This window comes from Hippocampus guttulatus, chromosome 15 (genome assembly GCF_054856545.1).
Source record: "Hippocampus guttulatus isolate MCC_2025c chromosome 15, RoL_Hgut_1.0, whole genome shotgun sequence".
Classification (NCBI taxonomy): domain Eukaryota; kingdom Metazoa; phylum Chordata; class Actinopteri; order Syngnathiformes; family Syngnathidae; genus Hippocampus; species Hippocampus guttulatus.
The window spans coordinates 10,239,393-10,266,464 of record NC_141275.1 but is presented as its reverse complement, the minus strand read 5'-3'; the positions used below and the strand labels follow the sequence as shown (position 1 = coordinate 10,266,464).

Here is a 27,072-nt window from a genome sequence, read left to right as displayed (position 1 = left end):
GGTGGATTTGACAAATTGTATTAAAACAGAGAAAACTAAATCCAAAACAAACAAAGTCCAAAGTATCAAACAAAAACCATGGCAGAAGCTCAAAACTAATAGTAACAGAAACATGACCTAAACGTGACAGCAGCAAAGAAACAAACAATGACCCGACACCGAGTGGTCGTGCCTGGAGTCCTTTTAAAGCAATAATTGCATAACGACCAACAGGTGTGCAGCTGCAGGGAGAACCCTACAGTGCCACCTGTTGGTCACAAACAGAATCATGACACATTCATTGTGCAATTGGAAGGAGAGGATATCATTTCATCGGGCAAAATCATCGGTTAAGTAACACTAAGCAGTTCCCTAACATTGTCAAAACATCTCTGAGCAGGATTGTCTGCACGTTTGTTGTTTTCCAAAACCAAAAGTGTGGCTTTGTTTGACAGAATTTACATACTAACAAATGTGCAAAACGCCATCATTTTTCACGGTTTCATTGCTAGTGAGCCCTTCCCACCTCCAAGGTAGATGCGGTGCCAGCTGTTGGAACGCAGGTGTGCCGGATCAGAGATTGAAGAATTCAGGACAGGTCTTTGGAGAGAGCACAGAGCAGGGGAGAGATGACTCGGGGGGGGGGGGAGACAAGATCACAGTGGCAGCTTTACTTAGTCCTATGAAGCCAGTCGATTGGCCTTCACCAAGTCATCTATCATGCTGACTGACACACACACACACACACACACACACACACACACACACACACGCGCACACACACACACACACACAAACACGTTCACACACTCAAACCAGCACACACCAAGTGCTTCACAAGAATCAATGACCACCGAAGAAATTACTCATTCTCTTTCTCAAATGTCCTCACAATGGATCCAGACTCTGATTTCAGAGGAAAGGCTTAGCCACGGCGGCTACTGTTCATGTTGCTTTGTCGGTTTGTTTGTTTGTCAAAATCGTCTCTCCTGCATTTTCAACAAAGAGTTCACAGAAATAATTGTCCCTTGTGTTGTCCCCCCCGACTTCAATATATCAATCAAAAAAAAACCTTGGCACATTCTTTTGGAGCAAACAACTATTGCTTGCCTTCTTTTTGTAACATTGTTGCTCGGAATGTCACCGATTTATATTGTCAAGTTTTCCAAACTTAAATGACTTTTTTAGCCCCACTCCCCCAAATACAAGTTGTCTGTTTTTCCACGCCACGAGAGTTCCTTGATGCACTGCTACTTTGTCATCAATATGCCCTCACATGGTACTTGGTGGAAAATGCAAACATGTCAGCAGCTGTTTTTTAATTCAAACCACATTTGTAATCGTTTTGTCCATGTCTCATAGTAGCCAGCCCGTGGATCGTAATGCAGACTGTCATGAAATCAAGTGACGGGTTACTAGATATCGCCTTTGTATTTTAGTAAGGAAAGTCACACACACACACACACACACACACACACACACACACACACACACACACACACACACACACACACACACACACACAAACACACACACACACACACACACACACACACACACACACACACACACAATCGTCAAGGGGTTTGTTTTCAGCTGCAATGAATACTGATGATCAGGAGGAGGAAAGAGAGAGAGAGAGATAACCGAGGAAACCGTTATCCAAGGTCGATCCTTTCCTCTACGCTGAGCCACGTGCAATTCAGTCTTGGTAGCATCATCCCGCTCAGCATCCTCGCGGCTTTTATTTTTATTTTTTTGTGCTCAGACACCAGTTCGCTAGCTGCAGTCGAAGACTCTCAACGACTTGTATTAATATCAGCATTGCCCGCAGAAGGTTGCAACTCCGACTCCCTCAAGGGCACGAAGACCAATGTGAGAAGGACTTCAGTCTAATCGCGCAGAATGTCCGCCATCTTCATCAACACGCACGCACACACGCACACTCACATGGCTGTTGTCGGGTTGCTCACCGGGCAGTTGGTTCTGCCCCATTGGCTGTAAATGAAGGTGACTTGACAAATTGATGATTTGAATCACCTTGACGGCAACAAAGTCATGCATGATGAATGGTGAAAAAAAAATTAATAAATCAAGCTCTACTTACTCAGAAAAAAAAAGCTAAAAAAACGATTCAGCTCCAGTGGAAGAATTGTTTCAATGCCATCTATTTCTATTTCCCGTGCATAATTTAAGAAAGGGGCTATTTTGGGGGCTTTGTGATGGCTGGCAGCCAATTGGATTAGATGAAAGACTAATAATAAAGATAATGGCTGCAACGTGTATGCGGCCATGCTCTCGTCTGGTTCGTTAAAGATACTCCTTACCGGGTAGGTCTCCCTGTCCGCCCCCTCTTTGAAATCTTGCCCTCTTTCCTCCTCATCCCAAACTTCCATTCTTATCCTCCTCATCCATTTCGGCGCGTCTGCCGATATGTGACGAGCGAGGCCTCAAAGCCGCAGCTCTTCCCACAGGCTATGTGTTGTCACGGAGACGCCGCCATTGCCATGACTTAAAATAAATAAAATAAATCACAGTGAGCATGACAACACTCAGATGGGGTGTGCCGTCACGGGGATCGTTGATTGACATCTTTGCTATGCTAATTTTCAACGTTTTCTCTTTTGGCATCAACATTTCCTAGACGTCAAGTTTTGGGGAAGTTTTGACTAAGCTTGTAACTTTAGTTATATATTTCGGGGGGAGGGGGGGGGGGTTGTTTTTTTTAATGAAGTACGCAAACCTGAAGAGGATTGAAGAAAATCTGCTTGCCAAAAAGGATTGTTTTGTTTTTTTCATTTCAGCCAGCATCTTGCAACCCAGCCCGATTTTTTTTATATATTCACCTCGCGTATACCATTTGACACTTTGCATTATTCCAACGAATAAAATGGAGATCTTTTAGAAACAAAGTTTTGAAAAAGTACTTGTGCTCTCCCCCTTCGATTAAAAGCAACAAAACCTTAAAAAAACAACAACAAGAACAACACTTTTTGTGCTGTTCTAAATCCCAACACGTCTCTTGACTTATGACCCGCACGCAATTACATTTTTATCTGGATAGATAATCATTGTGACAGCAGTATTTCCTTTCAAACGAAATCTTCATTACACCTTTAATGACAACATTCTTCAGTTCCCTATTGACTGATCAAAAACACGTTGACTTCCCAGTCAACAAATCCGGACTGCTCCATCTTTAACAAATTCTGGGCTCTGTCACTTCTTTTTTTAGGGGCACTCTGAATAACTGCACGGTTCATTTTGAACAACGCTTCCCACTGTCGGAGTATTTCCGAACACATCCGTTCTCAGAGTTGCGTTTGGGCATCAGAACGAATTTCCAAACACAACCGAGGGAACAGGGATTGTGGGTGCCTGTCTAAGCTTTCATTTTAATACCATATGCATATGAGTTGCACCTGAGGCTGAGGGCCAGCCAAACTATGAAAAGATGTGGGACTTCTAGTCGGAAAATAACGTGGTTTTTTTTCAGTGCACAAACTGACTTAAATTTGACTGACATCTGGCAAGTCCATCAGTCAAATCCATACGTTTATGTTTGAGGCGGAACTGATTCGATTTCAATGGAACTCGACTTCACAGCTAGCAAATCCTGACTTCTCTTACTTCTAATTTTACACTGTTCCTTATCCCAAACGATCTCTTCACATCTTACCAACTTCTGAATGAATGTGGTTTCTTAGACAGAGATTTGGTGTTGGGTGATTTTTGCAACAAATGAAGATTTAACCCTCTCGGGGACAGTGCTTACCACAGTGGACATCTTATCATGTTTTCGGGGCGCATGCATTCGTTTTATAATGACAATTTTGTCTTCTCCCGTTCGTCTCTTTTCGATTTTCAGGAAATCCCCAAGCACCCCAATACGATTCTCCCCCGTACGACGTTTGGACTACTCTGTTTGTAAACCCATCAGCCGCTCCTTAAAGCAAAAGCGCTTTTAAAAATGCAACATTTTAGGCTGTTCAACATCCCCCCGTAGATCTGTTCACTGATTGCCTTCTTTTAATATTACATATGCACCGTATAGCCGCTTGTACTTTTTTTCCATCAAGGAATCATAAAACTTTCATCTTTGGCCTCACGCCTCTCCACATTTAAGTTTTCTCCCTCCTGGAGGGAGGACGTCAGCTCCACATTGAGTGCAAAAAGCCCGCTTGTCGCCACGTTCCTGAGGGAGCGCAGGCGTAAATTATTCCCGCTCCTTCGACGGCTAACATAAGCAGGCCAGTTTCATGTGATTTATTAAATTTAGTACGGAGAGGTAGAGATGATGCATCGACTTATGCGAGTAATTGGAAATAATATAGGCGGAGGAGGAAGATGAGGTGGAAAGGAAGAATGAAGGTGATGAGGTTGTTCGCTTCTTCAACGCAAAGTCAAGTTGAACTTTGAATTTTCCACTATTGGTCTCGCCTCGGCGCACAAAATATCTTAAGTGCACACCTCAACGTAGCAAAGTGCTTCCATAGAAACCTGCAGCGGATTGCGCATCAATAGTTTAGTTTACGAGAGAGTTTTTGCAAAGCGTTTATGCAAATGACGACGCCTGCGAGCATTTAACGGGTTCAAAGGTAACGCGGCTGATTGACGCCGTATTTGTCGATCCGCGGGCATAATGAGAGTGCGAAAAATGATTACGTCGCCACGCGAGACCTCAAGTGTCACTAAAGGGATGTCTAATTGAGCCATTTAGTGCTGACATAATGGCTGGTCGTTGAACCAGGTCGCAGTTTAGGTGAATGTTACTTTGTTTGTCATTTTAGCTTTTGGGTGGAGGGTGTCAATGCATCGGACACTTCATTAGGTACACCTACGCATTGTTATTATCCTGAAATTTTTGGGCTTCTTTCCTGTGGACGAATAATACACTTCTACGTTCTACGACATTATTAGAATGGTAATTGAAAAGGCAGAACTGTTCAGACTTGGAAAAACAGAAAAATGAGGATACGTTTTCTTTCTTGGATAAGTTTAGGAAATGTGTGTTGAGGTCATGAAGTGACTGAGTCAAAACAAAGTGCACTACTGGTCTGTGACCAGCAGAGGCGCTTCTGAGTCAGTTTCAATTACTTTTGCTGTTTAAAAAAAAAGCTTGACGTGTCACCTCTGGGAAATTGAGCTCCATCCATGCTAATCTCTTGGTAATTCCTCGGGGCAGGATTCCTCCTCTCAAGAGATTTTCATGATAATTTGAATATAATCTTAAACAATATTTGTTTTAGACAGAAGTCAAATATCGAATGTGAAAATAACAGAGCACCATTCTATAACCCCTTTTCTAATTTACTTTTTCTTTAATACATTATATTAATGGCGATGGAAGCTTAATTTCAGTACAGTATTGAAATTTTTTTTGTACGTGTACGTGAAACACTACTCTGACTGTATAAACCCAAATGTATGCTGATGAATGGACTGGAGCATGTTGGCATGTCAATAATTTGTCCTTAGAGGAAGCAGCATTCTCTTCCCACGAGATCTTCAGCAGAGCACACGAGTGGCGTGATAAGTGTGTTGAAGGGTCCTTGTGATTGTTTAGCTTTGAATGAGCCGCACGCGGGACACACACGCGCACACTCCATATCCGTTTGGTTTGCTGGAATTAAATAGCCCAACGAATACGGCGTGGCGGTGTTCATTGAATGGCACCGCATTTTTCCGACCGAGCCGAAGATTTTTGAAGGGAGCCAGGGCAAGAGAGACAACGAAACCAGTGACAGGTTATTGGCTTGTCAAAGAGCTGCAGGTCAGGCCACAGGAAGTCAGAGAGCAGGCGGTGACAAAACTCCATTCAACCGCAGGTCGCACTTTTGGCTGATGCTGTCTTTCAGCTAAATAGTGCTTTTTCTAACGGTGCTCACTGCAAAAAAACACAAAAAAAACCCCCACAAAAAAAACTCGGCAAGTTGCGTTCTGCACGGCCCATCGTCAGACATTGTATCTATTATATATGCTGTTTGTAGCTTTGCACTGACTCAACTACTTGCTTGGTCTTGTTGTGCATGTGATCATTTGTACACGCCATGCCCCCCGAAGCAGCTGCAAATATACGGACATACAGTAGCCTGCATTTATACACATGCACAACCCTTTAGAGGGTACGTGTGTGGAAAATTGGCTTTTTAATAGCTTGCCAACACATCATTGCTTCTCGGGAGCGCCTGCCCACCAATCAAGTGTGAAATTAAACAACCAAGTAAATCTTTTGTTGTCTGCCTATTTAAAAAATAAATAAAATAAAATAAACGGTTCGGTGAGAGCTGCTCTTCACTTCCTGCCCATTATTACAGGATTTCTTATTATTGCAAAACGGTTGATGATCCGGCCCATAGTAAAAGGCAAATATTGTAATTTGGGCTTGAAATATATCTTTTGTATGGTTGAATATGGTCACAACAGCCAATGCACACACATTTTTTATTTGCAATCCGGGCACGGAGGTGTGAACGTTTCTGGAAGAAAACTCAAAGTTTCCATTAACACCACAAACAAGCATTCAAGTGTAAAAAATGTATTGTTTTTGTAACATAGAATTTGATATTCACTCAATTTAATGCTTCTTGCTTTCTTTAAAAATTGTTTGCTAGAGGGGTCAGAAAAGCTTTGCTCTGCCCCCCGGATGTCAGGGTAACGAATGTGTACTGTGATTCATTATCCGTGTGTATTTTGACATTAAAAAAAAAAGTCATCAGCCTTTTATTGAGCTTAAATTGTGAAAACAAATCTGCGTATATTTCATCATTCGCAACTCACTGTGATGTTTCATTTTGTAAAGAAACAAAAGCAGATGCTGTGGGTTAACATTCCCTTTTCATCACTGGCATAAGAGAGAACAAATTGGAGACCTTTTCTGCATGTTTTGAGTTGAAGCAGAATACGCAGTCTTTCCAAAGCATCAAAAGCTCATTGAAGGATTTTGAACAGACTGCTATTTTTCTGAACACTATCAAGTATACCACAAAAGTAACTGAACTAATCCGTCGGGTGCCAACATGAATCTGTCTTTTGAATCACTTTAAATTTCACGAAAAAAAGACAGACATACCCGTTTTGAGTTGTCACGCTATACTAATTATTGTCGCTGCAGTTTTCAGTGTTATAGTCAGTGTCGTGCGCCGCAATGTACAGAGATGTGTTCCTAATATTTTGGTGCGCTCATTTAGGCCTACGTGAGAGGAGAAACGAGAGTGTGCATTCATTATTCATGACGGTCATGAATAATAAATGTGGACATCCATGTCTGCCAAGAGAGTTGTGGTTTGAAAAAAAAAAAGGGCAGGGATTCATAATTAGGCTCCATCGTGAAGGCAGACAATCGCGTTCATGCAGATTTTTGGACACGAGCTGTTTCGGCGTCAAAAGATGTTGGGAGTACAGTCGGTCGTGTCCTTCAACATGGCGTCGAAACAGACTCATAATATCAACCGCGGGCTTGGATTGTTGATGAGTCACTCCGGCCGCTGTAGTGAATGTGCCTCTACTCAGTAGCTGGCAAATTACTATAATAACATAATTATATATGAAGCTTTCATGTTCTGATTTGGAACGGCCATCGGCTGCAGGAAATTTGCACTCATTTATACAGCAGGTACTGCAGTGATATCATAGCCTCAGAATCAAAAAACTTCTTTTTTTTTTAACCCTTTTGACTATTCGACTGCTGATTACTAAAGAACGGAAAGAGGTAGAAACTAACTTTGTTCTACTCTTTCCTTGGGCAGGTTTGGTGCAAACAGTAAATTGCCGCAGAACACATTCTGGGGGTCCTTGAAAGATCAGTTTAAAGGCTGGCAGTATTGGGAACTCTGCTTTCAAAACGGTTAGCCGTGAAAGTTGCTACTGCGTACTCTTAAGAATGGTTTTATAATGGCGACTGAACCTAGAATGGATTTTAATTCCACATTATACAAAGCTGTAAAGTCCAAATACACTTTTGCAAATCAGGTTTATTTAACGCGTCTCCGTTATCTACTTATCTTTTAAATGACCACAGGGGTCTGTGTGTGCTCGGGATACGCTTGATGTGAGCAAACAAGGACACAGAGCACAGCATCAGCGGCGTACAAGATTTAAATTTAAAAAAAAAAAAACTGAGAGAAGAGAAAATGTGAGTTGGAATCCAAAATGAGTGTTACCACAGACGAGTGGAAGAAGTGGGAGATGACCACGCGAGGCAAACGAGATCGAGCCGAGACAAAAAGGATGAGTCAGAGCTGAGAGAGTGAGAAAGATGGAAGTGTGGGGGGGGGGGGGGGGAGTGGGAGGAAAAACGAGTGAGGCAATATCAGAGTGTCCATCAATGTCAGAGGACTCGTGTCCTCTGCAGGCCATTTTATCCATCAGCACGGGAAAAAAAAACAACCTTGCCTGTATGTGCACGCTGGTCCTCACCTGTTTACTGATTCGGTGTCATGACACTTCAATTCCTCGCTTTTATACTTTCTGCTGATAAAATGTCCCCTCTGCTCATGCTATTTGTGATTCTATTACTGTTAAAAAAAAAATTGTCCTGATATTGTATATCTATCTCGTACACATATTCCTAAAATGATCCGATACACTGATACCTTTTCACCAGCCTGACATGCAGGACTTGACACGACATTTTTTACACCGAGGTAACATGGCTTCTTCATCTCTTATCCACTGTATGTATCGTCTTCATTTTAAATAGCGCACCCTAGTGTTGAGACTGAGACGCCGCATCACTCAAATGCCTTGACGGGCTACGTTGGAGCGAAACGTGTGGCGATAGTGTGATGAAAAGTACGCCGTTAGATGTTTTAATGCCAGGGATGACGAGTTGTTGTCGTAAATATGTTCAAGAAAAGTTTGTGTTTTTGATTATTATTTTTTTTAATACAACGAAAGAAGTATTGATACCTGGTATCGAGGAGTACTCAAAGGTAAAAACTTATATGTATCATATGTTCGAAAAATATGGTGTCGCGCAATTTTCTGGATTTTACTCATTCTACACTGACAAATCTGAAGACATCAAACCCGAATCTAAAGTTTATAAATGTTTACCTCACATTTTCCCATCACCTCCACTTGCATGTTTTCCATTTGGATGCCATGCAAGAGAGAATCCATCATCTTATTTTGCTGCTTACTGCCATTTGCCAGAGCGCGACGACACTTTATGAAGTTCTCGCCCGAGCTCCAAATCACTGATTGTTACCATTTTGGCGACTCCGCTTAGGGAACATAATCTGCCGAGACCACTCACTGCGGGCTTCAAATGGGATTTTCAAACCCGGCGCTTAATTCTCCACGGTGAGTCGAGTCATTTTCTGCTTTTGTGTCACATGCAAATTTTCCAGAGGTGGCCCCAAGGCGGGCGACTTTATTTTCCACATACGTGGACCGGTTTATTCAAAAAGGCAGCGACGTGTACGTTGCAAAATACAAAGGCGCCTTCCATGTCGAACGACGCCTCCAAACTGGAAATGAGCGCTATTGATTGGGAAACAAGTTATCATCGATTTATCTCGAAGCTTATACCGATCGTGGTGAACGTTCGACACAGCTCTCCCTCCGTGGAAAAAGAGCTCCTGGGAAATTGTCAAAACAAATTCAATGATTGTTTATTTCACCACGGCGGCGCAACCCGACCGCTGCTACCTTGGATACGGAGGATTTAAAACAGAAGGAAAGAGAAATTGTGGGACGCACCGTTTATGATTGCGCTTATGATTGATTCCAGCCAATGGTCGCTGAGGTAATAGCATACAGCACCTAGCGAAGAGAAGATTAGCGACCGGGGCTATCTCACTCAAGCAGCTGCGGAGGAGAATTGTGTTTGGGATTAAGGCCCATACGGACCTGAAACATTGGGACTCCAACGTGAAAAACAACATATGGTTAATAATTAGTGGTGGGGGGGGGGGGGGGATTGAGGGACATTTCTGAGTCGTGTGTCCTGAAGGGAGCTAGCATCTGGCATGTGAAATCCTTCAGGGCCTCTCATGCAAACGCGCCCGCAAACAATGGGCCCGTTTTCCTCTCCAACAGCATGCAAACTGTACCAACACGGCACCCACACGATACACACGCATCGTCAAAATTGTCCACACTATGGCCCCATTTGAGGAACCGACATGGATATGAGACTGAGAATCGCAATAAAATGTTCAAAACTATTCTACGCCATTGATATTGAAGACCAATAAAAAACAAGACAAGAATTCATGCGGCGATATTTTGAAGGCGACATGATGTGGACATAACATCGCGCCTTGCACAAACTATGCTCGAAACACTCTTAGAAACAGAATATTCCAGAAAAGGGTCATCAAAAGGTTGATGCTGTCAGTGTAATCTTTTTTGGCGTTAAACGATACATTTGCATGTGGCCTTCCTCCGTGTTACAGCTGCCAGGTGTATTCCGCCAACACTCTTATCATCCTCCTTGGCTCTCACGGCTGATTACAAGACATTTCGGGGAGTCTCTCGAAATAACTGCTTCGAGGGATTCGTCAACGCATTTGCAAGCACGGCTGTTTTTGGGGCCTGATTTGACGTTGATGATTGGAGACTTTTTGAGGCACGTAACATCATCTTTTAGAGCCCAAACATCTCCCCCCTGTCACACATATGGCATTGTGATTACTTTCTCCCCCGCACTCGCATTATCTTATGGATTTATATTTTTGTTAAGGCGCCCACACATTGTAAGGAAAGTGGCAACATTTCGTTCTCTCACTGCATCATTCATAAGTAGCTGCTCCTGGTATGATAAATGCGTGAGAGGTGGCCTGTAATCAAATAAGCATACATCACGTTATGGGATGGGTGGTTGAGGTAGGGAAATGGGCGATGCCATATGGCGCTGTCATGCTGGAGGAAAAACAAAAAAATGAAGGAAAAAAGTGATTTATGGTGTCATAGCGCCAATCTGTATGTAAACACACGTAAAAGTTTGTTTCAGCACGAGCTGTCGCAAAAGACTTGACGACACAGTCTGCAAGCGATGAGATGCGCGCAAAAGTCAAAAACCAACGAACCGACGCAAAGAAGAAAACGGGGAAACTAATTAACTGACACCATAGCAGAGGCAAATATATAGCGCCTATTAGCGCCATATTTATCTTTAAAAAAAACATTCCAACTAAAGTAAATAATATTTTGCGTCCAGTCCAACCCAACAAAGCAAAAAGAGGTCGAAACAAGGCAACATAAAATGAAACATCACATGACTAGATGATTGTAACTAACAACAGTGACCCTCGACAGCGACAACAAACTGACAACGACTGAACAAAACCAGGGAACTAAACACAAGCAGAGTGACGAGTCAACGAGGTACACCTGGACATGAGTAGCTGGAGGGAGCTGATTGGTCGACACAAGGAACCCAGCTGACGAAGACAGCTGAAAGTAAAAACCTCATCAATGGACATGGGGAAAAAAAAGTGACCCAGGCAAAACGTGAACAAAAAAATCTATTCACAACAATGTCAACATAAATAGAGACCATGATAGAACAACCCTCAGGTCATCTAATTTGGAAATTCAAAACAACAAGAAAATAGCCTGCTGCTATCGTCCTGTTCGTGCTGAATCACAGCATGCATGGAAACGCGTGGAAAAATATGTACGGTATGCAAGTGAGTGTTTGAGTTATCGTGTCGCGTGTAGCCGTGGCCCACTTCTTTTATCCAGCCTATCGTGCGAAAGTCCTTAATGAGGCCCACGGGAAGCCGCCGGGAGGGAGCTTCTGCACATCTTCCACTGCTTGGGCAAGGAAAGCTGTTGCCTTCAAGGCTGCGCCACCTTTGAACCGCCAGATGTCCGCCCTCCTTGCCGTCTTCATCGACGCGATGACAGTTGACGTCTGATGACGTTAACCCTCCTCGGAGTTGTCCTGCATGTCCTTCGGGTTGTTTTCCCTGTAATCCTCCATTCGTTTTAATGACTCAAAAAGAATAAAATACAATACAATAAATAGCTGTAAAACTAACGGTGGCGGTGGTCGATTGGCCTACTAGATCGAAGATATTCAAAAGCGGGACGATTAAATTCGGTTAGACTCAGTAGGATTACGATTCGATATGGTCCGGCTCAGTTCAAGAGAGTATGATGTTTTCTTTCTTGTTATTTTACGTACATTTGAATAAACCCGTCAATAATGTATATGTGCCATTTCCTTTGACAATACATCGCTCCCAAACGAGACGATTCAGTACGTACAGTGTATCTCGATATATTTCAAAGCGGAACGATTCAGTTCCATTCGATGCACTCGCATCTTTTCAATCAAAAACTATTTTCCAGTTCAAACCGTTTTTTTTTTTTTTGTTATACACCCCTTAGAGATATGCATCTCGGAAACAATAATACACTTTTTTTTTTAATCCTCCACCAAAAGATGCACTAAAATCTGCAATGACTGAATGTCACTCGTACAGCCTACAAAACGATGCAAGAGGAAAATGCTCCTTGAACATCCATACTGAGATGGTCCTTGCTGCCAGCTCACCAAACCTCCCAATGAAGCTTTTTCTTTTTTTTCGCCGTAATGAAATAATAAAAAGTGAGCCACCCACAGAGACGACACAAATATCGAGCAGAAAGACAGCATGATTGAATGAGCGATAAAGAGGCCACGTCAGGGCGCGAGTAAATTTAACGGGCGGTATCAGGCCGCATTGATCGGACACCTTTCAACATGCCTCTGCTTGTGTCATGAAATCATTTCATCAGCCCACCCGTCCCCCGGCCGGCATCCCCATCCCATCCCACCCCCCACCCCGCTCATGTTTGTTTTCCAAAGAGTGTCTGATCGAGTCCAGCCTGATCAGACACGGCAGTCCTCCTCCTCGAAGAGCTGCATCCACTTTCTGTGACGATGAAGCCATGCATCGGGTACATACCACTGGGGAAATCAGGAGCCGTACCCAGAATTGTCACATCCATGAGGCTGCCTTGGACCCCTTCATGATGTCTAGGCACGATGTATCTGCCAACGTGGTGCATATATATATATATATATATAAATTGCAGGCGGTCCTGCAAAAACCCACATTGAAAATAAGAAAAAGGCACACAGGAGTTCATCCTTGGATTTTGGCTGAACCAAATGAGGTCTAGTGAGGTTTGCTGATCGTTCCATTTTAAAGATGGCCCGAAAAGCAGCCCTTTGAAATACTTGCCCTCTCTTTTTTTCAGGTTTGATCCACTTATTTCTAAAAGTCAAAAAAAGGGGAAAACGCTCATCAACCAAGTGACCACTTTATAACGCCTCTTTGTTGCTACGATCGACTTCGTGATGAAGTCATTGACGCACACGCCGCTGAGTCTCATTTAAAGTACATTTAGTGGCATGAGATTGCCGTCTTAATTAACTGAAGAAGGTAATTCCATCGCCACTCATAAAGTGGCAAGCTTCTTCAGGGATTCTGAGGTACCTCAAGTAGCTTCCAAGACCTGTGGATTCAGTCACCAACGTCATAGAGAAAAGATGCCGTTCCACAAGGCGTTTTGCAGTTTAAAAAAAAAAATGTAATTAGTAGATAACTTATATGTGTAGAGAACATGACATGAATAATTCTAAGATTCAACCAACATCTATTGCTATCGATATCGTTTTTCTTTGTTTGTGTTGATATTGGTGGAAAATATGATGACTGCAGTAGTGACCGAACAGACGAGTCGACTAATCCGTGTCACTTGGTTTGTTTTAATTGTATCTGTAGACAAGATCCATTTTTAAACGTATCCTAACCTTACAAACCCAATGGTGCGGTCTGAAGAGGTCCACATCACCACGGTCAGCCTTGCTATGCTAGCTATGTTTAGCCGCTAATCTTAATAAGATTCATTAGTAGCTAACTTAAACCCGAAACCTTAACTCTGACCCCCAGGATTGGGGTGTGGCGTTCAAAAATAAATGACAGGAATCAGATTATCTTGGATTGAAAGTTGATTTAATGAAAGAATGCCATTATCAGCGCACCATCGCGGTCACAGCAGTCATCAGGACACCTTCGCTATCCTTTAAGCTTAATCCAAATCCGGCGGTGGTGTTGTGTGTGTGAGAGAAGCATAGAGCTAGCGGACCAGTGTGACGGAAAAGGCCGAGATGGCGGTTGGCAGGCGCTCTGCAGGGGAGTGATAATGGCCGTGTGGTTGTTTGCCCATTACTCGGTGTTGTTTGCGCTCGCGGCAGATAAGTCATCAGTCGCCACTGTGCGCTGAGCCACCTTTTGTGTGACGATGCAGCGTGCGCTGACGACGGATGAATCAGCACGCAGAAGGCATCGGTCATCAGACGGGGAGGGGATGGATTGTTTTATACTGTAAGACTCTGATGACCTCCTCCAAGGCATTATCTCTCAATCAATACAGTGGCAATTTATAAGGCGATCCAGATGAAAATGTGACCGCAGCTGAGATTTGTTTTTCACTCTTTGTCCAAGCAGACATTAATTGTTTGTTTGGTTTTCTTCACAATTTAAAACCGTTCCCAGGTGTCTTTATAAAAGGTCTCGGATATTCTTCAGTCTAAACAGCCTCACTTGATGGAGTTCCGGGATCGACTGAGTGCCATTCCACTAATGACATTAGACTGAGTGATGGATGATAAAACAGAACGCAAAACAGTTGAGCTGTCTCCAGCAGAAAGATGATGAATTAGAGTGCTAACTTAAAAAAAAAGAAAAAGAAGAAGACAAAAAACCCACTGGTGCAAAGAGGCTTGATTAACAGTCAGCTGTGAAAAGAATGTAAGTGCCTCGATCAACATCTGCAGAGATTGAAGCCGTTTTTCAGACGCCACATTCGCTTCTACTGTATATGTGAAGAGGGGAATGCAACGGGTTCATAGTTAATTGGACATTTTCATTCATCTCCAAACTATTCAGAACTCTGGCATGCCGGAGAAACTCTTTTTAATATGCGCTATTTTATATTTATTTCCAATCGCTAGTCGAAGAAACTCCTCTGTGAGTGCTCTCGTTTTCTTATGCTTCTTACGAACATGAAAGCTAGTTTTACATTTGCATTTACCATGCACCCCAGTCTCGGCATCCTCCTATATAAGCACGCTGACATTGGTTAGGTCCCTGCTGCCTCAAACAAAACACAGGCTTGCAGTGCAGACTCAAGCATAGAAGGAGAAAAGAAGAAAATCAAATGGACAGAGGAGAGAAAATGGAAATGTACTGATTCAAATTCAACCTGTCGCCAAACTCCAATTCTGACGTGTAAAGTTTGGGGAAGAAGTTTTGTTGACTCGAGAAAAAAACATAACCGACTGAATCAACCTCTGCCAAGGATTTGAAGGGGACATAACCTAATTTACATAATAATTCAGATTTTGTCCACCCATGATTTGGCAGTCAGGCTGAGGGAATGATCCTGAGCCACTTTCTAAAGACTGGAACACCATACCAAAGCCAAATTGTAATCAGAGCCGCATTGAGTTTTATTGGATGCGCAGATTAAAAATCCAGGAAGTGGGAACCGTTTTCAAGTGTGCAAAACATGAATAATGGCTCCTTTAACGTTTGTTGTCTCAGTACAGTGCAACCACCAAAGTCGAAATCAATCCATCTGTGACACTGGTTGACTTCCAAGTTTGTTCTAATTGAAAAACTGATTTTGCCACGGAAAATAGCGTTACAATAAGTGAATGACTGAGTTCTTGGCTCAAAATGCCATCATAATAAAATAATCTTTTTTTTTTTTTTAAACATGATTTAACATGTCCACTGTAGTAGCCGCTGTCCCCTAAAGGGTTTAGGATACCTGAAAAGCTGCTCGACGGAGCCAGCAGATGACTGCCAAAACACACTAATGCTGCTCCTTGAACACAGGGATGACGTATTAAACGTGGCAGCTTTTAGCCTCTCAACTGTTAAACACATAATTTCACGGTGTCTCGCAACGGCGTAATTATGCGGTCGCTAGAGAAATCAGAGCTGGGAGGGGTGGATAAATGCCTCATTCTTAATATCAATTATACCACCCTTGCATAGATATCGCGAAGCCATCAATCACGCCGACCGCGTTTGGAATTTTTTATCGGACAGCTGACATCTTTGTCCAGAACTCATTTCCTGGGCCGGGGAGCGCCAAATCGATATCTGACCATTGACAGCTCGGAGACAAGACAAAGGCGGCGTGTCTGTTGTGCTTTGGCGCCCTTGGTCAAGAAGCCAAATCACTGCCAACTTTCATTTTGGTTCCCTTAACCTCTCGTAAGCGAGTGGTCTGCGCCCTTGGAAGGATAAACACATTAGTGTTTTGTCAATGCATTTAACCTGCCGTGGCATCGGGTTGCGCTCCTGCACCTTAAACAACAAGAGGGACTGATGAGTGTTTCAAAGCCAGTTTACAATAGACAACTTATCGGAAAAGCTCCCAAAACATTGACCGGCAGGGTACACAAGATCAGAAAATATTTTGTATCAAAATACTGAATGGGACCACTTCCTTGTTTCCATACCAACCAAAGTGAAGCAGCACTTTGGCCACGGGCACCAACCTCAATTTTCAACATTTTCAAGCTCCCCAGTGAAAATCTTCCACTCGTCTGATTGCAACACCAAGTTGACATAGTGTGAATGATCCCGAGCTTATGTGGTGTTGACAATGAGGCTTATGCAGACAGCTTGTGGCTTACAATTTTCATCCATTGAGGAATTAAGTTTGTAAGTTAGAGCCCCTGATTTACGTGCCTCGAAACCAGCCTGTCCCATCTCTGAAAATAGAGACTTTATTTTTGGATGGTGTGGGAAAACAAGGCGGGTAACTAAAACTCATTCAGGATGGATAGTTTGAAAAGGACAAAAGCAAAGGCAAAAGTCAATCCTACCTAAAGTAGTTGTGCCAGAGTGGAGATCTGGGTTGATGTCAATCAAGCAAGACCAACGGATTAGATAAAAACGGACACGGTGTAACGGTTCACTGATCCCTCTATATGTTGACAGGAAACAAGTACAATTATTTTTTTTTAGCTCGTCATCTCACAAAATACATCACTAACCGTGTCCAAAGATGTACATTACAAAATGAACCCACTGCCATTGCTTCCTGTTGGCGTAAAGCGCAGGATTAAAAAGGATTTCACATTCAATAATCTTCAGCCAAAACTCATCTGATCTTGAAGCACTTCCTGTTTTCGCTCTTCTTCTTTCGAAGAATCCGATCTATTGGCTGCCTGGAATGACACTCTAAATCAGGGATGTCAAACTCAGGTCCTGGAGGGCCGCTGTCCTGCATGTTTTCCAAGTCTCCCTGTTGCAACACACCTGATTCAAATGACCAGATCATCAGCAAGCTCTGTGGAAGCCTGACATTGAACCTGTTCATTTGAATCAGGTGTGTTGCAACAGGGAGACTTGGAAAACATGCAGGACAGTGGCCCTCCAGGACCTGAGTTTGACACCTATGCTCTAAATAAACAGGCAGCAGATACAACAAATCACTGATTGCGAAAGCCTTGCCGTTGTTTGCCTTAACTTCAAATGCAACCTGTTTAGGTTAAATCTTGTTTCATAGGACACGACTGTGGGTCCAAAGACTGCTGCAGATCAGGATTCATGTCTGGCAAGACCAAAAAAAAATTTGCTCTGCTTCACTTTTGTGCATACAATGTACAAATGAGGCTAACGAGCCCCAAAACGGAGCATAAACTCGATGCGAAACACATTGCCGATAAATCCTGACGGAAGATTCAAGAAGACGGAGAGTGACAATGAGAGTGATGAGAAGCGAGGAAAACGCTGAAGAAAAAGGATGTTCAATGGGGTGATAGATGGGCAGAGGATTTATTTGCTTTCAGTATTGCGGCATCATTTATCCCCGGTGAACAGAGCCTGGCTGCATGACAAAAATCAATCAAGAAGCCAATCGTCCATATGCTTCTACTGATGCAGTCGGACAATCGATACTAGCCTGAGAGGAAAAATCTACAAAAAGGAAACATGTCTGCAGTAGTATATTTTGTATGGCTCGCATAAATAAACCCCATTAACTTAATGGAAGACATTTTACTTTCCCACCTGTTTATTCAAAACCATTTACAAGCTCTTGAGTTGTGTGATTAAAACTGATAAATGGACGATGGATTCCTTTCCCGATTCCAAAAAAAAAATTGGTGATGTGCAGATTGCATTTTATTATGGCACTTGTGGAAAAGATGGAGTGCACATGGCAGATTTTACAGCTCAGATCAATACATCTGTCAGGAAGCATCAGAGGTTTTGTGTGCCTGTGTGTAACGTTTTATAGTCTTTCGACTTCAATCAGGCCCCTTGCCCACCACATAGAGAGGGAAGCAACATGAGATCACATGAGATCAGCTGCTGCACATACACACACACACACACACACACGCACATGCTAAAAAAATGGCGGCCAGAGGGGTGGCCAACACTCTGGCACCTTTGACAGACACAAGCGGGAAGTCTAACTGACACCGGCCTCCTTCCCTGCGCTCAGAGCCATCCAGATAATAGCGGGGCACCCAATGTCACATGCACACGGAGGGCTGGCCACAGGCACGCACACACACACACATCCGGTAAAGGTACGCTTACTCTTGGGCTGGATGATTTTGTAAACGAATGGTGATTTTGTTTCTTCCTCTTCTCATTCATTGTTTTTAAACAATGAATCGGTTAGATAGCTTTTTCTAATTTAAAATTGCTTAAATCCTCAAATTTTCAGCCTCTCATCAGTCAACACTCTCTGATTTGTGTTGTCCTCCATAAAAACAGACTGATTATTTTTGGGTCGAGCCAAAAATAAAGCATTTGGTGACTTTGGAATACTATAATCAACATCTTGGCCTCTTTTTTGTTTTTTGGTTGTACTTAGGACCAGATGTCTGATTGCCATTGACACTCTCATAAATAGTAATACAGAAGACATAATATTTGGAAAGTAACATTCCGAACATGATGAGGGCAAAAAAATTCATTGTATGTGTTGTTAATGCATTTCAGCAGACAATTAACCAATAGTTTAATCAGATGTAACCGTCAATCACCCTCTAAATATGATGGACCTTTTTATTTAATTTCTTGCAATCAGGTCCGAGATGTTCTCAAGCCGTAAACGCACCCCCCCCCCCCCCCCCAAGTCTAACTGGACTTCATTTCCCTTAGGGGCTGAACAAAATGAGCTAAAGTAGAGCGAGTATGTGGACAAGAAGCAAAAGTTCGCCAAAGCCATTTAACGGTTTATCAATGTGGCTGATAAGTCGCGGGCGCAAAGAAAAAAAATACAGAAAGTAAAAGTTCAATAATTGAAGCAAACACAGTAACCTAATTTGCACTTCAATTAGCCCGACATTATGAATGTATAGTGTGAATGGCAATGAGAAAGCCTGCACACATTCACTTCAATTAGCTGTGTAAATTGTTTTTAACGCTGACGTGACGTGCTATGATGATGTATCAACACCGCATACTGATGATGCGTTTTTCTCCACAGCCTAATTACACCAATGTGCACTCCCCCCCCTTTTTTTTTAACATGTCTAAGTTAGCGCTGATTAGATTTAATGTCCCCACAAATGTCTTCAATTGAATTTATTTCCAGTCAATTTGTCAGGAATCCACTAAAGCTTTGATGGAAAATCCAAAACGTATACGAGCGGATCCCCACGAGTGGACCGTCCATTTACGATTCGAGTGGCGTAGCGCGGTCGGAACCCGAGATGTGAAAAGTTAAAGCGAGGTGAGCGTAATTAAAACGACGCTGAGGCTTGTTCAGTGCATTGTTCGTCAAGTTTGTTAGCGAGGCTTGACAGATCCCATCCTGTTAATTTGGTCTGGACACGCAAATTGGCTCCTGGCAGTTTTAGCAATTCACATGAGTCCGGGGCCATTTTTCAAAACCCCAATTACTGGGCTGCAGCGCATCGAGCGCGGGGCCTCTTTTTCACCCAACGCTGACATAATGAACTCATGTACGACTTCAACAAACTAATAATACTTTGTAACATATATGATGAATGTGTTGTTTACCTCTGAACTGATGTTTTTTTAATTGCAGATTTCTCCGACACTGAAATGTGCACAGAAGTGTTTCCTGGTTGCTTGTCAGTGTCAGTAGTAATTAAAGCGAGTCACGACAGTGCTGCTGGCTTATAACTTGCACAGGGGGTTGCACTGATTGGCATTGTAACAAAACTATTGAGTGAATAGGGGAAAAAATGCAGATTCCCGTCTTCTGGGGAGACTTTCTACAAGATTTTGGAGCTCTTCTACACCATTCAAGCATGCCTTTTATGGACCTCGCACATTGGCGCAGTCATGCTGGAACACAAAAGGCCTTCTCTCCAAACTGTGGCCACAGAGTTGGAAGTGCACAATTGTCCAAATGGATTCACACGTCAAGGTTCAAGTGACAATTCATACATGGGTCATGGCTGGCAAAGGGGGGGGGGGGGGGGTGGAAATGGATTTCCTCAGATCAGAATCGGGGCTCTTCCGCAAAGAATCTTCTGCATCAATGCACGGATCAGATATACAGTCAACATGAGCTCGGTGTAATCCAAAAACCGCGATGGATAACGCAGAAATACGGTCAATGCATGAATCGAAAATGACAGCAATTGCACAGGCCATTAACTTTTTCGAAAAGAAAGAGGCCTGTTTTTGAGTCCATCCGGGAAATTGGAATTGTGTCACTTGAACGTCGCCTCGGGGTCTCCAATAACCCCTGATCGACAAATGACGCTTTCCAGGGTCTTTGATGGTATTGGTTTTAGGAGCATATGAACGGTGCACAAATAAACAAAGAAGATGCGTCCACTTCCTAATATACTTGCTGTTTTTCATTTGATGGTTTTGTATTTATGCCCGGATGGCATAATGACATATAATCGTGTTAGGAAGGTCAATCGGCAGTGAATCGAGGACTCCCTACAATTAATTAAGACCCCAGCCATATACATAATATTGTTTGAGCGATGAATTATGTCTTTGGAGCTTTAAGCGAGGTCTTTGGTGGTGTAGTGCATGCGGTGTGTTTATTTTGAGCAAGTTTATTTATAGCGTCACTCTGACTGAAGTGAATGTTCGTCAACAGATGAAAAAGGAACCAACGGCGCCATTGAACATTTGAGCGGTGGACGGCATGAAAAGCTTGTACAGATGGTATTGTAGCGGGTGATGGTTTTGATCCACTTCCTTACTAAACAGAGAAGTCCATCAGCAGCAGATACCCATTTAATTATGCAGGAGGTTGGTATGAAAAATAAATGGCTGTTTCCGAGAGCCAGGTGTGCTTCATTGTTCCTTTTGCTCACACTGAGCTCTTCAACCGGTTTCATCTCACAAACCACCGATTTGGATGATAGCCCATGTGACATTTCACCCAACCAGGCACCACATACGGATATGTCAGAATGACATTTTCACGATGTTACAGCAGCAGTTAGGGGATCTTCTTCAATTCATTTTCATGCTGCATATGCTGATGAGCCAATTGGTGCAACAAACTGCGTTTTCTCGAATAATGGCCATCATATACGCTGCACTTACCGGACTAGACATGCGCGGAAAGACAGCCAACATTTAACACAGTGTGTCTAGCAAGAGGGTGAGTCAATGACCTAGTTAAATAGATGGGAGGATATGGTTCTTTCTTTAATTATGCTCTTTCTCCTGAAATTCATGTGACAAAATTCATGTTCCCAAGCTAAAAGTATTAATGAATTTACTTGCAAAACACTTTGGTGTTATATAACTGGTGGAGAGTTAAAAGGTTACCGTATTTTCCGTACTATAAGGCGCACATAAGAGCATTCCATTTTCTCAAAAGCTGACAGTGCGCCTTATAATCCGATGCACCTTATATCTCAATTAATATTCTGATTTCTTGGACGGAGTATTTTAAATGTTCTGTTAAGCACTTTGTTACAGCTGCAGTGGTTGTGAAAGCTCGATGTCAATCAAGCTGTATTGTATTGTATTCCCTTTAGCGTAGCTCCATCTAGTGGATGCATAACACAACCACAGCCTCTATTGTAACTATGCGCCTTATAATGCGGTGCACCCTACATATGAAAACCGTGCGGAAAATACGGTAATTTCAACGTGGACAATGACATCCCGGCTGCCTCGCCAGTAGGTTAAAGTAGGCAATCTGGTGCTGTAATAGCAATGACACAAGCCATAATGTCAAAGCTCGTGTTTTATGTTAAATTACTGCAGACTGGAGCATTAAAATTGCTGCCACTTGTACGATACAAACACAGCTCCATGACGCATACTAGCCTCTGGTGCCTTCCAGTACATTTACGGCCCGTGCGCTGTGTGTTTGACGCCCATTTCCATCGACAGCGTGGATACATGATTGCAATTTTCTCAACAATGCAATCTAGTCAGCCAGCTCCCCTCTATGATTAAACTGGAAGAAAGCCAGTTGTCTTCAATGTTGGTTCACTTTGTTTGAGAGCAGGAACTGGCTGACTTTTTTTCCCCATTGTGTGGTTTTGGCCATAGAGCCTTCCTTTGGCTTTCTCCGACTGGCTGCTTTGCTTTTTATAAAGGAATACAGCGGTACCTTGAACGTCCGGTGCCACAACAACCTGCGGTCGGAACAAGATTTTGTTACTTTTCGTTTTTGTAATAGCTGTTTCATTTTTATTTTCATTTGTTCCACTTGCCGTTATGATTTCTGTTAACTATAATAACCTTGGCAAACACGGTATGTGAATAAAACAAACTCGACTTGACCATTTTTAACATCCCCTCTTGTTGTTGTATGTTTTTCGGCAGGTGGCGCGTCACGTTGGTCGTCGCCTCCCTGCGACTGCTGTTGCAAGAACCACAAGGGCGACAATGAGGGCGAGAGCGGCACCTCCTTCAACGAGCTTTCCACTTCCAGCTCAGAGAGCCAGTCCGAGGCCGGCTCTCCGCAGGGGACGGTCATCTGCGGCCCAGTCAGCCGCCAGCCGCACCCCCACACTAACATCCAAACTTTGGACAGGCCTCTAAAAAAGGGGCCGGTCGCCAGGCTCCAGCAGTCGGAACAACGGCGGAAAAGCGACCTGTTGCGTACGCTCACCTCTGGCTCCCGCGACTCCAACACGTGCAAGAAGAGGCCACCCAAAGAGAAGCTGACGGTGGAGGAAGAGCTAGATAGGTGCATTCAGGACTTTCGCAAGATCAAGATTCCCGAGAGGTTTCCCGAGCGGAAGTACATGTGGCAAGCGGACTTGTTGAGAAAGTACCGCCTCTGAGCACGCAGTAAACCGGCTGCTGAGGCCAAGGATCTGTTTACACCTTTTGTCCAGCGAGACTTTGGCGACAAAGATAATTCAACTCAATCATTCACCATTATGCCAGTTGGTTGAACAGCGACAAACTGAAGCTCGAAAGAAGCATTAAAAAAAAAAAAAAAAAAAAATAACAGACTGTTCTCTTATTGACGTAACGTATGTAGTATGTGTGTGCGTTTAGTTCCTCGCTCACTCTGAGTATGTACTGTTACCTCGCTCAAATGATTCTCCGCTTTGAATAAGAGCGAACCAAAGTGAGCCGGAAGACAGATGAACCTGGAAGTGGATCGGTAATGGCGACATGGTGGGGTGATGGTGGGTACTGAGAAGCACAAACTCATCATTTCCCTCACAAAAACAGAATGTTACTTTGAAATCACTGAAAATATCCATGTGAAAAGGCACTTGGAGGCAGGACAGCCCAATTTGTTTCAGAGTTGGCATAGGTGTTCCATATTTTTGTCCTTCTCGCCCCTTACGCAAATAGCTAAAATATGTGCGCAATTGACGCCCCTCCCCTTTCATGAAATTGCCCGTATTAATTGTTTTAAACTACATAAATACACCTACATTCACACCTTTATCCTTGAAAATAAACGGCTTACCATCAAGACATTTATGTGGGGTCCTCGGTTTACGCGCTGTAGCCTGTCACCAATCTATGCTAGCTTGGTAGCACAGTCGTAATTACAACAAATATTCAAACAAAACACGAATGTTTCATGAATATGAAACATGTAAATGGATAACAGTCAATATGTTGAAAAGTGACCGTGCCTGTACTCTTACAGTATGCTAACGAGATCATCGGGCGCCCTTCGTACATTTATAGCTTTGGTCTGTTGTAAATCGAGGACCTCCCGTATGTGTGATCACATTTAGTTCGAACCCGAGGTCACTGCTATCTACGTCCGGGCCTGATAAAACTCTCTTGATAGCGCTTTCAGTCGAGTGGTGCTGTTCGGGTACCGCACAAACTGTCTTGTTTTTTTTGCGCACTTCAGAGGCGGGAAATGTTACGATTTCATCAGCGACCCAAATTAATTTTCCTGTTCTAATATGAGTTCTATTGCAAAGGCGCCCCCCCCCCCCCTCCACCCCACGAGTGTATCGCGGCGCTGTGAATTGCTTTGGCTCCTGCAGAGCAATTTCCGAGATGGGCAATAAAGCGAAGGTTTTGATGGTCAAATCATAGAGAAATACACGGGTGCAATAAAAGTCCTGATGGAGCACCACATCCACCCACGCAAATGTTTCCTTCTGTTCTACTCATGTTCATGACTAGTTACATTATATTCACCCCCCCCCCCCGCACCCTCACCAAAAAAATGTCAGACACTCAATATTCATAAGGTTAGCAAAACACTGTGCAGTTGTTAAGCAAGCACATAGCGCGAAAAGGACATTTACTTACTTCCCCAGATGGTTATAGAGTTTTTTCCTGATTGTTGACAAGCCGATCAATAGTTATTGACGAAGGGCTGCGGTGAGAGCGCCGATATGTGGTTCTTTTTTACAGTTATGAATGAGACCTGACAAAAACACTATTGACAGAACAAGCATTCCATGTGTTTTCCAATAACTTGACCAAATTAATTCACTTTTTCCCCCCTTACTACCCACGCCGGACTGGAATGCTGAAATTGAAAAATGGAAATAAAAGTGCCTGTTCAGTTTGCTTATGGAGCTGAGAGGTGAAATGTCTTGAGGCGCCATCATTAGGTTCACTTTTGAATAATACACATTCATAAAAGATCATTTGGATTTGTTTGCTAGAGTGGCAATCTAAACATCTAACTGAACCAAATTTTTTCAAAGATGTGTTAAAAAAAAACACCAAAAAAACAATTTGGAGAGAGAATGCATTCAGAGCAGCAGATAACATTTATATCTAACTGTTGTTTTTGGAGCTTAATGTACAATCAAAGCTTGTTGTAAATTGCAAGTTGTGATTTAAAGCACAAAAATAAGACTTCATATTTCATTTCTAAAAAGAAAAAAAATGCCCAGATGATATTACTAGTAGTTTGAATCATGTAGAATATGTATTTTTTCCTACCGAAATAAAACCCATTATGTTGTCCATTGATTTACACAAATTCAACAAGGATTATTTTTTTACCTTTCGTCAAGAAAGCAGTGTAACATATGTAAATAAAACCCATAAATCTACACATATTAAGTATTACACTCCTTGTACATAACATCCAAATCGACTAGATTTCCTTTCGTCATTACCGTGCTACCACCGTTTAAGTTTTTGTGGTAAACATCAAATTCACACCTAGCAGAACCAGAGGTTTTGGTGCTCCCTAATGTCATGCCAGTGCTGTCCCTTTTTTCTAAAACATATATATTTTATTTCCATCTGGATGAATTATGACCCAATTCTAATACTGCTACTGTCTGACTGGAAGCATCGACACAAATGTTGAATGGATAAAAATTAATGTTCTCTTCAAGGGACTGATAAAAAAATATATATTAAAAAAAAAAAGGATTTGATAGTATTGTCGTGCACATCGTCTGGGGGAGAGGATACATCATATCATAGCTTTCCTTTTTTCGCCCCCATTTATGAAATTCCTGCAACAGAAACGAATCAATCATTCATGAAACTGTCCCCGAATAACAAATTTTCATGGCGAGAGGCCTTTGGGTCCCAAAATGGAAATCGGATAGCATCCATAGAGGAAGGGAAAGAAAATGGAGAAAAAAAAGATAAAATATGGCATGAAATCTTAAAAAAAAAAAACATGCCGAGAGGTGTTACAGATGGACATGATCATAAAATGAACTCATTTATTCAGGAAGCTTCATGAACCAATTTAATCCGTTTCCCTTATGAGACGGATGCACAGACCCGTGCTATGAAGTTTGTTTAATCTCATCAAATTTCACTCACGAATCAATAAATAATGTACTTACAAATATATGTAAATAATGATTCAACGAAAGAAAAAAATATTTTACATAGGAAAAGAAATATTGTTGGACTAATTATGAATTTAAAAAAACAGTACAAACAAAAATTCATTGATATACAGTATATTTTTTTAAACATGCAAATTTATCAATTACGAGATCATAAGGGAATTTTCCTTTTCGTTCAGTAGACGAATGAAATAAAAAACCTAAAATTCTATCCCTGGATTATTTTAGTGACCAGGCCTAAATGTTGACAGTACATAGATTTTATAATCCAGTTAAAATGGAACGGCAAAAGGCCATTGACTCCGCACATTGCTTTCAGTACAGCGCATTAAACAAGTGCAACCCTCATTTCATGTAGATTCTGTTATTTGTAGCATAGACATATTCTGCGGAAGCCGGCACAAACAGAAAGTCATTTTACAGGTATTAGGTTGTGTTGTAATGGAGGTTAAAGAAAGGCCATTTGTGGCTCCGGGGGGGGGGGGGGGGGGGGGGGGGGAAGCTGCACAATCTATGACGAATGGCTTCCAATGACAGGAAGGAACCATCCAAAGTGGGCGTCAACAACAAATCGCAGTGTGTGCCTTTTGGGACCTGCGACCAATCTTATTGACTCAAGGCCCTTTAGAGCTCTTTAATTGAGTTGAAGGCCAACCGAAGAATCCCAATTCCACAATTTGAAGCCGGGAGTCACTATGAAATTCGGAAAAAAACGTAATGGATCCTGTCTGAGCCATTGAGAGAAAATCCATTTTTATTATCAATATATATATATATATATATATATATATATATATATATATATACACACATCCAGATACACACACGCACACACACACACACTATAGTTTCATATAAAAATTACACCTTCCTGACAGCATCAGCAA

The 27,072-nt window shown here is 42.5% G+C and overlaps 1 protein-coding gene across 1 annotated transcript in view; it reads left to right on the top strand.

The window, feature by feature from the left end:
• Positions 1-26,637, top strand: part of kctd16b (potassium channel tetramerization domain containing 16b) — a 52,506-nt gene extending 25,869 nt beyond the window's left edge. The window contains exon 2 of the mRNA XM_086131773.1: positions 22,749-26,637. Within this exon, the coding sequence (XP_085987899.1) occupies positions 22,749-23,212 (464 nt within the window). The 3' untranslated portion in view covers positions 23,213-26,637. The remainder of the gene's footprint in view (positions 1-22,748) is intronic.
• Positions 26,638-27,072: the final 435 nt, after the last annotated feature.